The 16,216-nt window shown below is 35.7% G+C and overlaps 3 protein-coding genes across 3 annotated transcripts; 2 read left to right on the forward strand and 1 right to left on the reverse strand.

The window, feature by feature from the left end:
- The first annotated feature begins 342 nt into the window (after nt 1-342).
- On the forward strand, nt 343-3,449 carry LOC133876739 (uncharacterized). The gene is made up of 5 exons (XM_062314987.1): nt 343-1,671; nt 1,781-2,743; nt 2,847-2,951; nt 3,022-3,099; nt 3,177-3,449. Exons 1-5 carry the CDS (start codon nt 343-345, stop codon nt 3,447-3,449), a joined length of 2,748 nt encoding a protein of 915 aa, XP_062170971.1.
- Nucleotides 3,450-4,154: 705 nt separating this feature from the next.
- On the reverse strand, nt 4,155-5,815 carry LOC133877198 (uncharacterized). Its single transcript, XM_062315452.1, has 2 exons — nt 5,357-5,815; nt 4,155-4,503 (listed from the first exon to the last, which is right to left on the reverse strand). Exons 1-2 carry the CDS (start codon nt 5,486-5,488, stop codon nt 4,210-4,212), a joined length of 426 nt encoding a protein of 141 aa, XP_062171436.1. The 5' UTR covers nt 5,489-5,815; the 3' UTR covers nt 4,155-4,209.
- A 6,100-nt stretch (nt 5,816-11,915) lies between these two features.
- Nucleotides 11,916-12,763, forward strand: LOC133878295 (uncharacterized protein At1g08160-like). The gene has a single exon (XM_062316828.1). The coding sequence runs from the start codon at nt 11,926-11,928 to the stop codon at nt 12,535-12,537; it is 612 nt and encodes a 203-aa protein (XP_062172812.1). The 5' UTR covers nt 11,916-11,925; the 3' UTR covers nt 12,538-12,763.
- Nucleotides 12,764-16,216: the final 3,453 nt, after the last annotated feature.

A 16,216-nucleotide genomic window follows, 5' to 3' on the forward strand; every position in this document is an offset into this window, starting at 1 on the left:
GTTTTCGAAATAAAATTTAAAATTTAAAACTCAATTCAGTGTTTGTATGTTTTATGTGCAGTGTCAATCAATCCTATCACTTGAACAATGGCAAACAACGATGTCATTTTTAGGGTTCATTACGGGGGCCGGTTTGATCGGCGATACAAATGCACCTATGTTGGAGGGCAAATAGGGTTGTATGAAGAGTCGTATGACCTAGATTGTTTGTCTTTTTTTGAGATCGAAAGAGTAGCTGAAAAATTTGGATACGAACCAGGTGACCTGGTGTACTATCGAATACCCGGAAGAGAATTAGATGATGGGTTGGTTTTATTAACATCTGATGAGGATGTCTCCAGAATGGCCGATGTCTTATTAGGCCATACACTTGTATTACTGTACACGGTGTCTTTTGCAGATGCTGGTGCTGAAGTAGGGGCAAATGAGGGTGAGGGTAAGGGTGAAGATATTGTGGAAAGTGGTAATGAGGAAAGGAGGTTGAAGGTTGTAAATGATCCATACTGGCATGCATTGATGAGTGACGATGACGATGCATGGGATGGGGCTGATGAACCAGAAGCTGGTGGTTCAAAACGTGATGATGATTATAGTCCTCATTTTGATGATGAGGGTGATACTGATGAGGAGGATGGTGGTCATGGGGAGGGTAGCCATGAAAAGGCAGCTGATGTTGGTGGTTTAAGTGGTTCGGCTACTATGTTGGATGATGAGGAAGAGGATGAGGTATCCTCTAACTTAGCTAGAAGTGATATCCTCATAACTCCCCCTAAAAGTGATGAGGAGTATGAGGCGAGTAGTTGGCCTAAGTGTGTTACTAGGGTTTCCCAGTTTCAGGATGTGGACATGGAAGACCCACATTTGGATGTTGGCATGTCATTTGAATCTGCTGCTCAATTCAGGAAAGCTGTGAGAGAATACAATTTGTTTAGGGGTAAGGATGTTGTGTTCACAAAAAATGATGGGGATCGGGTTATTGGAGTTTGTAAGAGTAGGCCCAAGGGTTGTCCTTGGAGAGTTTATGGTTCACTGGTTACGGGTGAGAGAACTTTTATGCTTAAGTCACTGAACCCTAAACACCAGTGTACACGATGTTACAAGTCTTCGATTGTAACGTCTAGATGGATTGCAGACAGAATGACCCACAAATTTAGGACACAGCCAAACTATCCAATTGCAGCTCTCTTTGATGATGTAAAAAGGAAATGGAATGTGGATGTTACTCCTAGACAACTGTACAGGGCCAGGGTTAAGGCGAAAGAACAGGTAGAAGGTAAGCACAAGGAACAGTACAAGCGGCTATGGGATTATTGTGCAACAGTAAGACAAATGAATAGAGGGAGTACACTGTTGATGAAAGTTGAAAGGCCTACGTTAGACGTCCCACCTACTTTTCAAAGGTTGTATATGTCTTTGGCAGCATGCAAGGAGGGTTTTAAAAGGGCTTGTAGGCCCGTGATAGGTGTTGACGGCTGTTTCCTTAAGGGACATTTCGGGGGGCAATTGTTGGTTGCTGTGGGAAGAGATCCAAACGACAATATTTATCCGATTGCACTGGCTGTGGTTGAAGCTGAAACCAAGGATAGTTGGTCCTGGTTTCTAGAGACTCTAGTGGGGGACCTTGGTCCAAATGGCTGTACTGGGTGGACATTCATTTCTGACAGACAGAAGGTATATTAAAATATTGTCTTTTCATACATTTTCACTTGTGCATTTACTTTCATTGACTCAAATCTCTCTTTATTTATTTTTAATTTGTCTTCTATTGTTCTTTGCCTAGGGGTTGATACCAAGCTTCGAGGAGGTCCTACCAAGTGCACCGCATCGCATATGTATCCGACACTTATATGCAAACTTTAGGGGTGATGGGCACAAAGGATTGGTGCTAAAAGACAAGCTGTGGAAAGCAGCTGCTGCATATAATTTTTATGGGTATCAAAGGGAAATGGAGGCGCTGAGGAAATTGAGTCCAGCTGCCCATGCTTATTTGGAGAAGATTGACCCCCGTACCTGGGCTAGGGCTTTCTTTGACACCACCCCAAAGTGCGACTTGATCATGAACAACTTATGCGAGTGCTTCAACTCGTACATCATCCATGCCCGAGACAAGCCAATCATTACCATGCTGGAGATGATTAGGAAGAAGTTGATGATGCGATACCAGAAGAAGAGGCAAGGAATAAGGGAGTATGTCGGGGAATGGTGCCCGAAGATATTGGCAAAGTTAGACCAATGTGGAAAGGATGCTGCGGAATGTACTTCAACTTATGCTGGGGATGGAATCTATGAAGTGTTGTGCAGTTATGGCACATTTGTGGTTAGCTTGACGGACCGTGTTTGTGGGTGCAGGCAGTGGGATATGACTGGCATTCCATGCCCACATGCCATCTCAGCCATTTTATATCATTCTGCCAAACCTGAACAGTACCTGCATCCGTATTACAGTGTTGAGAATTACAAAATGGCTTATGACCCAATGATATACCCAGTGCCAAGTGAGGACCAATGGGTCAGAACCGGGCAAGATGAGGTTCACCCACCCGTTATTAGAGCTACCCCAGGCCGGCCCAAGAAGCTCCGGAGAAGGGGTCCAGATGAGCCAAGAAACCCACATTGCATGAGGAAGGGTGGTGTAAGCATGAGATGCTCGAAGTGCAGGACAGTTGGCCATAATGCTAGGACTTGCCCTAGGAGGAAGAGGAAGTCCACTCCAAGCACTGCAACAGAGTTGAACTTAGATGATGTAAGTACATATATCTTAAATACCACTTTTTATTTTTTTATAACAAAAGACAATTGCCAACTTTGTTAATAATTTTCCTAACCTTGGTTGTTTTGTGTCGCAGATTCCTTCTCACCCAATTGCTGATGATTCACAGCCTACGGAATCATCTACAGCTGCACAACCTGTTTCACAGCCCAAAAAGAGAGTTCCACCTACTACTGTTGATGTAGGTATCAGTAACATTTGTTATTACAAATATATATGTGTTATTTCTAATGACGATGTTACATATGTAGCCTACTTCAACGAAAAGGAGTAAGACAATGGCTCCCTCAATGCATACTCGGGCATCACAAAGAGCAAATTCCACAGCTGTAAGTAAATACAGCTTTCCACCCTATACTTTATATGTAAATAGACTTTGAATTACTAATAAGAGTGTGTTGCACAGGCAAAATCTGTTGCTGCAAGGCCTATTAGGAGGTCTGGTAGGTTGATGGCAGCATTTAAGGAGCCCGATCCCAACAAAGAGATACCCACTATTGACCTAACATGTGATGATTCACAACCAGCAGTATGCACTCGGGAACCGGCCAGGGCACTCGGAGTTGTCATTCGAGAACCAGTAAGGAAGCCAGCAAGAGTGGTGGTACCAACAGTGGAGAAGGGTATACGAAGAATGGAAGCTAAAAACAAAGGGAAAAAACCAATATGGCAGCCTTGATGTGTTTTTATAAACTGTTGTTGGAAATATGATAGTCGACTATGTTGGTTTGTAGTTGGAAATATGATAGTCGACTATGTTGGTTTGTAGTTGGAAACTGTGTTTCGTTTGTTGTTGATAGGAACAGTTTCTTGATGTTGTAGTGGGAAATATGGACTATGTTGGTTTGATGTTGTTGGAAACAACTTGTTTAGGTTTGAAGGAAAATATGCAGGAACAATACTATGTTTTCTGATTTGTATGTTGGAACCTATTTGTTCAGGTTCCAAAACAGTGTAGTTGGAAACAATTTGGTTTGTTGTTGATAGGAACAATTTTTTGATGTTGTAGTGGGAAATATGGACTATGTTGGTTTGATGTTGTTGGAAACAACTTGTTTAGGTTTGAAGGAAAATATGCAGGAACAATGCTATGTTTTCTGATTTGAAATTATGCAAAAATACCAAAATGTTATGTTGATGATGCCAAAATGCAAAGTTGTACAGGAAACTATTTGTTCAAGTTTCGTATGTTGGAAGTATAGGTCAGTATTTTAGCATATGTACAAGGAATAATGAATCAAATTGGGGTTGTCAAAAAGCTATTTTGATGATACCAAATTTCATGCCAGGAAATTATACACATTTTTTACATTTTCGAAAAGAGGGAGACAAACATTACAAGTACACTACACATTACGAAGTTTACGAATACACTAGTTACAAGGTTTCAAAGTTACAAATACACTAATCATTACAAACATATTAGTCATTACAATTTTTCAAGGTAGCTGTTTGTAGGACATATGTCCTTGACTGACACCATACAAGTTGCCCCAAAACACAGCTAAGAAGACAACAAAAAAAACCCAAGAAAATGCCAAAATTCGGCTATTTGTCTTTGCAATTTTCACTTGCATGTCATATCGAATTGCTTTGATCTCTAGCTTGGCCTTCAATTCTACAACTTCCTTGTTCAGCATAGCGTGCCTGTGTTGCACACGAGTCAATGCTCGTCTAGCATGTTCACACATTTCAGAATCTTTCCATTGGAAGAATCCGCAAGACCGACCAACCTATTCAATTAGAGGTCTCATGAACAAAGTTAGTTTTTCAACGTTAAAAAAAGTTCAATGGAAGGCCAAGTATAATTAAGAGTTGATACCACTTTACTTACTAACATAATTATATTATAGGGGTAATTAATGTGGAAACAAGCATACAATGCAATTATGATACATATAGAAATGATGTACATATTAATCTGGCTCTTTTGGAATTTAAGCATGATCATATCTATAAATTAAAAAAATAGAAATCTAACATACATGACTAAGCTCACTGACCTCTTCTCTTTCGATTTGTTAAGATACAGTACATGCATATCACAAAAAGTGGTGCTTTCAATTTGCTTATCATTTAACCAAACCAAATACAACATAATGCTACTGAAATTATTTACAATGCCAAATAGTGGTGTCATTATTGCTAAAGTCCTCAGCAAATGACGAGAAGAAAGATATTAATGCTCTGATTTCATGAATTATCTAAGAGGTATTCATCATGCAATCATTGTCCGAACACAACTAAATAATAACCAATACCTCATTTCAGGATAATTTAACCAAAAACCACTCGAGCAAAAGAAAGAAAAAACGACCCATTGTCTTCAGTTACCCATTGTCCGAAAACAATAACCCCAAAACAGTTCAGGCAAAAAAAAAACACCTCATTGTCCAAAAACAGGAAACCAAGGAACAAAAAAAAAAATAAAATAAAATAAAATAAAAAAAATCCTAAGACAATAATCTAAGATCTAACTTTCAAACCCTAAAAAAATTACCCATTATCTATAAAATATAAGAGAATAAGCAGACGAAGAAGAGGTACTACACATTATTTACAGATCCATTAAAAAAAAAATCTTACCTCATAGTTCACACAACCGTAGAACAAGCGGCCGAAATTTTCATCGGTAAAGGAAGTCTTCAAAGGTGCAGGTACTCCACACCGGCAGATGGGCTCTCCGGATGTTGCTTCGCTCTTCCATGAACAAGACATTGAAGCTCTTCAAGGACGACTCTTTCAGCGGGCTACTGCTTTGAAGTTGAAGTGGAACACCAAAGAAAATGACGTGAAAGAAGCTTCTGTTGCTTAGTTTGAATTGTTTTGTTTTGTTTTTCTTTTTTTCTTTTCATAAGCTTTAATCTACTGTACCGGAGGGCATTTTCGGAATAAAAATGGGGTAGACGGCACTTGACATGCACGTGAGCAGTTGACCGTCGGACATAACGGGTCTGACTGACGGAAGGGGGCAAACGGTGTCAAATTGGTAGTTGGATGCTCTATTTTGGTCGAAGGGGTAGTTCGTGGGGGCAAAATGACACTGGCCGGTAGTTCATGGGGGGAAAAGGTAATTACCCCTAAAAAATTTATATAGAGACATGCTATTTCTTTGACTCTTATTCATCTTTTGCCTAACTTTTTTTTAAATTTAGCATTGAATTTGTGAGTCTTACATATTCAATTGTAGATTTGAAAGAAATATGGATGTAGTTTGACAAAATATGGTCATAAACAAAGAAAAATAGCATTTCTGATTTAAAATATCTCTTACTCCAATTCCTTCAAAATATGAAGGTTAAGTTGAGAAATGAACAAATATTGGAAAAAAAAAAAAAAAAAAGTAAATAAGAGAATGTTAAATCTGTTGAAGTGCATGTGCATTTATTGAAAAAGTAGTAACTAAAGTAAAGAATTGTGGTTTTTAAATATCTAAAAAATGAGAAATTCTATTTTTTTCTTCTCATGTCCATCTCTCGTCCAACTCCATTCATACTTTTTTAAAAATTTATCATTGTATATTTTTTTTCAAATTTATCAATATTGGATCTCTAGGACTCACGTACATGTTTCGATAAAATACATGTTTCGGTTTGAATTTGGTTTACCTCATGTAGTTGTGTGGATGTAGGCCATAGGCCAAACCGGCCACTTTAATTCTATATCTCTCTTCCTTGTTCTCATCTCTTTCCTAGGTTATTTGATCTTATAATCCCAACTCATGCTCTGAAACCCAAATCCAAGAAAGAAAATTTCACTAGATTTATATCTTAGCTGATTATATCCACATTGGCAGTATAGCAGGAGATTTCTTATTAGCTAGCCAGCTACAGGAGGTAAGTTGAATCCGGTTTGGGTTTCTTAATAAAGAGAACACCTTTGCCAAAGCATCCAAAGGGATTATGAGAGATTGAAAGGTATTCTAGGCTAGTTTGGCAACTCTCACTTTTCTCTAAAAAAAAAAAAACTTCAAAACATTCTAACTTTTTTCACATTTTATAGCACATTAATCATTTTTTTTTTTTACTATTCAAACAAAAAAATCCACTACAAAACATAATGTTTTCACTTTTCCTTACAAAAAAAATCAATATTTTTTTTTCTACTTTATATCACATCAATCACTTCTGATTACTATTAAGAGAAAATGAAAACTTTACTTATAACCCATAATCTTTCATCACTTTAAGGTACTTAAACTTTAAAAAGTGTCAATTTATGGTATCCATCTTTCAATTTTTTTTTAAATTTCAACCCTACGTTAAAATTTTATGTTAAATCCTATCAAAATTCTCAAAATAACCATGTGTTTATTTTTAAAAAAAATATATAAAATTTGTCAAATATTCAGACATAGGTATTTTTGCAAATTCCATTAAAATCTGACTAACACCTAAAATCCTAGCAATTTTTTTCCCCTAAAAGAAATTATGGGTATTTGGAAATTTTGATAGGATTTAATGGAAAATTCTAAAGGGTTGAAATTGAAAAAAAAATAAAAAATTGAAAGATCGATACCCTACTTTTAAAAGTTTGGGTATCTTTCTTCAAAAGTGATTAAAGATAAGAGGTTATAAGTGAAGTTTTTCTCCCTTAAAAAAAATATTTACCTCAAAAGGTTTTATCAAACACATCCAGAGTCTATACTTTACATAAATCAATCGAGTGGAGGCAACCATCACTACAAAAATTATGTCAAATTGCCACGTGCATTTTGACACGTGTACGGCACTGTACACGTGTCAAAATGTTTGCCACGAGTATTTTGACACGCGTAAGACGCGTGTCAGATGTGTAAGACTCTAATTGCACATTTTGACACGTGTATTGCAAATACACGTGTCAAACGGTTTGACACGTGTATTGAAATACACGTGTCAAACCGTTTTGACACGTGTATTTGCAATATTCGTGTCAAAACGGTTTGACACGTGTATTTCAATACACGTGTCAAAACGTTTTTTTTTTAAAAAAAAAATTAAAATTGAATTTTTAAAACTTAAATTTGGAATTTTTTTTCAATTTAATTTTGTTATTGTTTATTTAAATTTATTTGGGTTAATAAATTTTTTGTTTTTTTTTTTCCAAATTTTATTATTTTCGACGACAAAAATACAAAAAAAAACAACCGGGAAAAAACATAGAGAGAGAGAGAGACGTAGAGATCCAGAGAGAGAGGGAGGCAGAGAGAGATAGGGAGAGAGAGAGAGAGACATAGAGATACTGAGAGAGAGATAGGGAGAGATACACAGAGAGAGAGAGGGAGAGAGAGAGAGAGAGAGAGAGGTAGAGAGAGAGAGAGAGAAAGAGATACAGAGGAAGAGAGAGAGAAAGAGATAGAGAGGAAGAGAGAGATAGAGAGAGAGAGAGAGACCGAACCGAGCAGAGAGAGCTGGAGAGAGGGCGGCTCACCGGCGGGAAGGGCGGATGCGCGGTGGCCGGAAGCTGGCCGCTGCGGCTGTGACGGAGAGGGAGAGAGAGAGAGAGAGAGAGGTAGAGAGAGAGAGACCGAGAACCGAGCAGAGAAAGGTGGAGAGAGGGCGTCTCACCGGCGGGAAGGGCTGATGCGCGGTGGCCGGAAGCTGGCCGGCGCGGCTGTGACGGAGAGGGAGAGAGAGAGAGATAACTCAGATCGAAAATGGGTCTGCGATTTCCGATCTATATATATATATATATTTAATCTATTATTATATTATTATATTATTTGAATTTTAAAAATTTTATATATATATATACACATATAAAAGCGGGAAAAAACACATATAACCGGGAGAAAACACATATACACGTTCTGGCCAAACAATTGGGCACGTGTACTCAGTACACGTGCCCAATTCGGGACGTGTATTTAAATACACGTCCCCAATTGTTAAAATTCTATTTAATAAAAAAAATTAAATTTGAAAAAAATAACAGTTTGACACGCGTATTTAATACGCATGTCTAATTGTTGAAATTCTATTTAATAAAAAAAAATTATATTTGGAAAAAAAAATAACAGTTTGACACGTGTATTTAATACACGTGTCCAATTGGACACGTGTATTAAATACACGTGTCAAACTGGACGCGTGTATTTAATACGCGTGTCTAATTGTTGAAATTCTATTTAATAAAAAAAAAATTATATTTGGAAAAAAAATAACAGTTTGACACGTGTATTTAATACACGTGTCCAATTGGACACGTGTATTAAATACACGTGTCAAACTGGACACGTGTATTTAATACGCGTGTCTAATTGTTGAAATTCTATTTAATAAAAAAAAAAAATTATATTTGGAAAAAAATAACAGTTTGACACGTGTATTTAATACACGTGTCCAATTGGACACGTGTATTAAATACACGTGTCCAATTGGACACGTGTATTAAATACACGTGTCAAATTGGACGCGTGTATTTAATACGCGTGTCTAATTGTTGAAATTCTATTTAATTAAAAAAAAATTATATTTGGAAAAAATAACAGTTTGACACGTGTATTTAATACACGTGTCCAATTGGACACGTGTATTAAATACACGTGTCAAATTGGACGCGTGTATTTAATACGCGTGTCCAATTGTTGAAATTCTATTTAATTAAAAAAAATTATATTTGATAAAAAAACAGTTTGACACGTGTATTTAATACACGTGTCCAATTGGACACGCGTATTAAATACACGTGTCAATTTGTGACGGCTGTACAATTAGACACGTGTCTCAAACGACACGTGTCAAATTGGACGCGTGTCTACAGTAACGGGTACTGTAGACACGCGTCAAAATGCTTGTATTTTTGTAGTGGCATACAAATCCAAAAATACTGGTGTTGGTGCAAGGACCTACAACCTCGGCACTGTCTTCCGGAAAGAAGCTCTACAAGAGAAAGAAAGGGTTGGAAGGATTCACCGATGAAATTTGATGAGCCCATTCTGACGCTTAAGTCAGTTAATATTATATACGACGAATATGTATTTTTATAAAGTTTATCTAAGGTTTAGATTGTTTACCTACTAGGCTCACTTATTGTAAACTTTATTTTTGATACATGAAAAATGAAGGTATTATGAAAGAGACCGACGAATTGAAATATGTTCAAGACCCCACTTTCCTGCGTAGAGGCAATCTACATGAATATATGGATGTTTTCGGGCTTAAAAACAAATTAGGTGTTGCTATTAAAGTCCCTCTGAGATTTCAAAAAGAAGAAAAAGAAAAAACCATTTTGGAGACTTTCACCATTAGATTACATTGTATCCTCTCTTATAGAGACGTACAAGTTGGCCATGCATTGTATTAAAAACTTTTGTGCCCTAACTTGAATAGAAGAAGAAATGTTTGAATTTATTTTTTTGTATATTTTTTGTCTATCTCTATACAAGATATGTGCAAATCTATCATTAAATTTGTAAGACCATGTGTGAATTCTACATATTCAATGGTAGATTTGTAAAAGAAATGTACAAGAGAATGACACCACACATATCTCAAATAGAAGTACAAGAAAATCTCTTGAATAAAGAATCATTGATATTATTATATTATCAAATACTGAGTTAGCAAAATTGAAGGAATTGATTGTGTTATATATATGGAGAGAATTGCCTAAGGAATTCACTAAGAGTACGTTAATATACATGTTTAGACATCATTCCAACTCAAAAATTTAAGTTAATGAGTTTGGATCCAGATATGTATATTAACTACTTTGTTTATTTATTTTTTCAATGAGTAGTGATTCACTACCACCTAAATATACAACTTTTCACCACCTTGTCTATGTGGCAAGGTAGTCCCCCACCTTAATTTATTTTTAAAAAAAAAAAAAAAATCAAAAAGTAGTGGGGGACCACCTTGCCACATAAGCAAGGTGGTAAAAAGTTGTATATTTGGGTGGCATTGAATCATTATTCTTTTCGTTTTCCTATATATGGGACTATATAACACATATAAGTCTTGAATTTATATACGGATTTTTAAGTAAACGTATTAACATATATTAAATAGACCGGTTCAATTTTCTTTAAAAGACTGGTTCAATACTTAAATGACCGGTTTAATCACTAAAAAGCATAGGTTCATGCCACGTGTCATCATTCTATGTCATTTTAAGGAAGAAGTCCTTCAAACATTTTTTTTCATAAACATAAAAAATAATTTGAATCACGTAAATTTGTGTTTTTTTTTTTTTTAATCGGAATATTTAGAGTTTTTTTATTTATTTACTAGAAAAGCGCATCTTTCACATGGGTCGAGTAAAGCTTGGGCTTTCGCCCGTAGATGTGGCCCCAAATAATTGTTTGCCCTCAAGGTGGCAGGTGCATGTTACGTGCGTGCATACGTAATGTGTGATAAGAAACTAACAAGAAATATAGATTTGTACGATTTTCGATGAATCTTATATCTCTTATGAGCAATTAGAGGTATACTCTCAACTCTTACAAATACAAGATTTGATAATTTACTTAATTCATTAATTTTATTCAATAACAACGCAGTATTTAAATAACTAAATACAATAGAAATAGACCGAGTCCCACATGAAAAACTCACGACTCAACAATTTAACATGTTGTGAACAAGACTCCTAAAAGAGATAAAACTTAATCTTACCAAAATAAAAACATAAAATAATAAATAAATATAAAAGATTCACACCCAATAACTGAGACCTACTTAACCCAACAATGAAATTATAACATGCATAAGATTATAATAAAACAAATAATGACTATCTCGTAACAAATGCCAGACCTTAATTAGATCTGATGCTTTACGAGGCATTAGGACCAAGCGACTTACTACTTGGATCAACCCCTTTCGGTTATGTGTTTAATCAGTTTATTGTTTTCACTATCTATTTTATTAATTTTCTCTCTAATTCTAACTCATCCTTAATCTCTCTTCCTCTCCATCCATTCGTACATGCATGCAGCTAGCTGTATATATGCATATATATGTTATTCAGTGGATCTAACAACGTCCAAGTTTGAAGAAAAGAACAATACAACTCGAACCTGAATCTTTTTAGATATCTTGAGTTGCATGCAAGAAAACAAAAAGACAAAGGTGTTCCGGCAACAAAGAAAAAGGCAAATTAAAAAGCATTCTCTAATCTCTATATTAATTACTTCACACGAACAAGGTACGTAGTACTCTTCAACTCCAATGGCTAATACAGCGTCTAACCCGAGTCAGCCCGCCGGAGCCGCCCGGCCAGGACACTCCAAGCTGCTTCGACTCATTGCTATGGTCTTGCTATCCCTAGTTGTCCTTGTGGGTATAGCCGTGCTCATCACATGGCTAGTGATCCGGCCAAGACGGCTCGTCTACACTGTTGAAGATGGTTCGATCCATAATTTCAACATGAACAACAACCACCTCAACGCCTCCTTCGACTTTGTCGTACGGTCGTATAATCCCAACTCTAGAGTCTCTGTATACTACGACGCAATAGAAGCGTCGGTGAGATACGAGGATCAAACGGTGGCGTATAGCGTGGTTGATCCTTTCTTACAACCCCATCGGAATGTGACCCGTTTGGAGGTGAAGCTCACGGCTCAGTACGTGGCACTGATGGGGTCGGCATCTCGGGACCTGAGGCGCGAGAAATGGGCGGGGGAGATTGAATTTGCCGTTTTTCTCAAGGCAAAGATACGGTTTAAGGTGGGATCGTTCAAGTCTAAACATCGTACTCTGAGGATTTGGTGTTCTCCTGTAATGGTGCCTACCAGTCCCTCCAAGAAGTTTGAAAGGACATACTGTGACCCAGAAATTTGAGCGGCATTGATGTTTCTGTGACTCATCTTGTAACTTTAATTTTCTCTGTTGTTTTTGAATTTTTTTTTTGCCGAGATTGTCAAACGCCGATTTATTTTATTTCTTTTTTCCTTTTTTTTTTCTTTTTTTTTGATTCTGGGTGTTTGTGTGATCATTGTTGCATATTTGCATTGAATCGTTTGATTGTAATACATTTTTCTTTATTATTATAAACTTTTGGCAGCCCCGTGTGTAATTTTGGAAAACTCTACTTATAACTTCTGATCTTTTATCATTTTTAAAATTAGGGTATCCATCTTTCAATTTTATTTTTTTTTCAATTTCAACTCTCTGTTAGAATTTTCCATTAAACTCTATCAAAATTCTCAAAATTTTTAGGGAAAAATAAAAATTCAGGGATTTAGATATTGGTCAGAATTTAACAGAATTTAGAAAAATACCTATGCCTGAATCTTTAAAATTTTTTATAAATTAAAAAATATAAATAAATAAACTGAAATTTTGATAGAATTTAACAGAAAATTCTAACGAATGGTTGAAATTAAAAACAAATTGAAATATGGATATCCTAAATTGACATTTTTTAAAGATAAATACCCTAATTACAAAAGTGATGAAAAATCAAAAATTATAAGTAAAATTCTTCCGTATACTTTTCTTTTCTATTTGCATTTTTAGCTAAAATGCTAATAAAAAGACCGATCATATATGAATAGTTCATGAACATGAACGCAAAATTATTTTATTGTTTCTCTCCTTTCTCTCTATCATGAACCCACTTTCGGAATCCAAATTTTCTTGGTTGTTGGCGGAGAGGCATTTGCATTAAAATATATAAATATAGTAAAAAAAAAAGTTCAGATAAATCATTGCAGATGTTCTACGCTCCAAAGACCAATGATGCTTGCTATTCTGTTAGAACCACTGCTCTTACTTCTTGTGACATGCATCATCACAACATCTATATGTGAAATATGTTGTCACCATGGTCCTCATTATTGCTAAAGTGTCCCACATCATTAAGATTTTTTTTACCTGAGCACTTTATAGGCTATGATGTTCCCTCATATCTCAAGGCGTCTTTTGAGAGTGTCAATTGGCCTATGGACTTTTCATATGGTATCAGAGCCACAGATTTCTTGCTATAATGTGCATTTCCCTCCCGTTTTTGTCCACATGTTTGGCCATTAGTTGCCACACGAGAGAATGCGTGTTAAAACGTCCCACATCACTAAGATTTCCTTCACCTGGGCACTTTATAATTATCATGGTGTTCCCTTCTCTCTCAAGACATCTTTTGAGAGTGTCAATGAGGCTATGGACTTTTCATAATTATCAACAACCTATGTGCCGTGTAAACTTAAGGTCCTTTTGAGTTTGCAATTTAAAAATAGCGGTTTTGAAAATATGTTTTTTAAAAACACGGTTAAGCGTTTAACAAAATTACAGTTTGACTTTTAAAATTGCAATTTAACCTTTAAAATTTTACGTTTTTAAAAAATCATCTCACATGTAATTTGAAAATGCAAATTTTATGCTTTTTCAAATTACAATTTTTTTTTTTTTTAAAACACAATCTCAAACTATTCATGTATTACAATTGAGTAATGTTTCTTACACAACATTTGCACACACTTTATACAAAAATGCTGACGTAGAAATTAAATAACAATTAACAAACTTAACCAAGAAAAAAATGAAAATCATTTTCACGTCAGCGTTGTTGTACAACATGTGTACAAATGGTGTGTATGAAACATTACTCATTGTGATTTGTTTTAAAATCGTATTTTTTGTATAAGAAAACGCGTGACCCTGACTAGTTATGATTCTCTAGAATTTTTAGAATAATTATTCGAACAAGGTGTTCTTAAAAACTCAACTATTGTTTTTAATTAAATAATTTATATTTTCTATCTCAACACGCAACTAAGTAAAATACACAAAATTTAACCATTTATTTACAAACAATTGATTAAGATTTTAAAAATCCGTTTATCGAGTCATCTTAAAATTAAACCTAAAAGATTCTAATCCAGCCCATCGGCCTGTATACAATCATATCAAGTGATTGCTTTAGTGCTTTTCAATTTTAAAACCAATTAAGAGGGAAAAGAAAAAGAAAAAAAAAAACAAAAACAAAAAGAGATAAAAGAAGAAGTAACTTGTAATAGGGGTTTGGTATGCCTTAGAGGAAGAGCAAGAACAACCGAGGAGAATGTGTTTGAAATTAAGAAGATAAATATACGAGAAACCATTTCTTATGTTTAACAAGTTTTTAACCTGAACTGCCTAGGGAATAAAAAATTTAAATAAATAAAGGATTATTCACGAGCTGAATCTCTTACATGGATCTGAAAAACTATACATACTTCATTAGAAGGACAAGGATCCTCTCCATTTAGTTAAATGGAGAGGGTATAGTTGTCTTTTCACATTTTTACAGAATGTGAAAAGACAACTATACTCTCATTTTTACACTAAATGGAGAGGATTCTCTCCATTTCAAATGGAGAGGATTCAAATTCTTCGTTTTAGAAAGGGCGCCCGCGGGAGCTCGCGCCAAAAAGGTGTGGAGTAACGTCTCACTTTGAAGAGTATACTCCACACTCTACTCCAAACCACATTTATATTCAGTGTGTGCAATTAGTTTGTAGGGGGTGTGGAAAAAGCTTGCAACAGTGTGCGAGTGAAAATGAACCCAAAATCTCTCTTATTTTTTGAGTATGTGAGACACTTAGACTACAGATATTATGGGTGTCGCTCTAGTAGTGTGCTCCACTGCTTGAAAAGAAAATATTGGAGATTCAAAAGCTAAAGCGCGTGAAAAAAATCAGTAAGTTCCAATTTTGGTGCAAGAAAGATATCAAATTTTTATTTCACTCGTATATTTTTCTAACATTAGTATCATAGTATGTTAGTTGTTCTCATGTGTGTATTTGTTTTTTTTTTCTTTTCTTTTCTTTGGAAAAATAGTGGCTCTTAAGTGCATGCACGGTCAACCTAGCCTCCCCTCCGCCCTTTCTGGTGGTTGTTCACGTGCACCACAAGCATCGTCGTGTCGCGCTAGCGCACCACCACATAGCGCGTTGCATGAACTACCACAACAGCACTGTGCACAGTAGTAGCACTAAAGTGTCGCGTGCACACCACACTACTACACAGGCATTGTGATGCTGCAATGAGACCGAGGGGCTGAGATACAACGGAGGAGGAGCGCGAAGGTTATTGGAGATGTGGCATGTCATCGCAATGAGCAACGATGAACAAAGGATCTACCACTATAATCCACGACAAATTTGTTGCAGCGCACAATGGCTATCACCACTTGCGCCACAAAGCGCTACAACAAGATGTGCAAAGGAGCTGCAACCTCATGCGATCGTCGCATGTGTCGAATGCGACCTTCTTTGAGGTCTCCTTGCTGAGCTAGCAGTGGAAATACGCGAACGATTTAAAAAATAAAAAATAATAATAATAATAATAATAATAATAATAATATATATATAAAAAAAATTAAAAAAAATTAAAAAAAAAAAAAAAAATTAAAAAAAAAAAAAAAAAAAGTTTCTAATGAACCCATTTGGGCAGTGAATGAATTATTCAAATATTCTTAACATCTTTTTCTTGAGTAAATATTGGGCAGAGAATGAATTATTCAAATTGCTTGCAAGTTTGT

This window comes from Alnus glutinosa, chromosome 9 (assembly GCF_958979055.1).
Source record: "Alnus glutinosa chromosome 9, dhAlnGlut1.1, whole genome shotgun sequence".
NCBI lineage: Eukaryota > Viridiplantae > Streptophyta > Magnoliopsida > Fagales > Betulaceae > Alnus > Alnus glutinosa.

Bases quoted from the DNA above. Each gene is read 5' to 3' on its own strand.
- LOC133878295 (XM_062316828.1), top strand. From the start codon at position 11,926: ATGGCTAATACAGCGTCTAACCCGAGTCAGCCCGCCGGAGCCGCCCGG.
- LOC133877198 (XM_062315452.1), bottom strand. From the start codon at position 5,488: ATGTCTTGTTCATGGAAGAGCGAAGCAACATCCGGAGAGCCCATCTGC. The intron at 4,504-5,356 runs GTAAGATTTTTT...CTAATTGAATAG, and splicing joins ACGGTTGTGTGAACTATGAG to GTTGGTCGGTCTTGCGGATT.
- LOC133876739 (XM_062314987.1), top strand. From the start codon at position 343: ATGGCCGATGTCTTATTAGGCCATACACTTGTATTACTGTACACGGTG. The intron at 1,672-1,780 runs GTATATTAAAAT...TTCTTTGCCTAG, and splicing joins TCATTTCTGACAGACAGAAG to GGGTTGATACCAAGCTTCGA. The intron at 3,100-3,176 runs GTAAGTAAATAC...TGTGTTGCACAG, and splicing joins AAAGAGCAAATTCCACAGCT to GCAAAATCTGTTGCTGCAAG.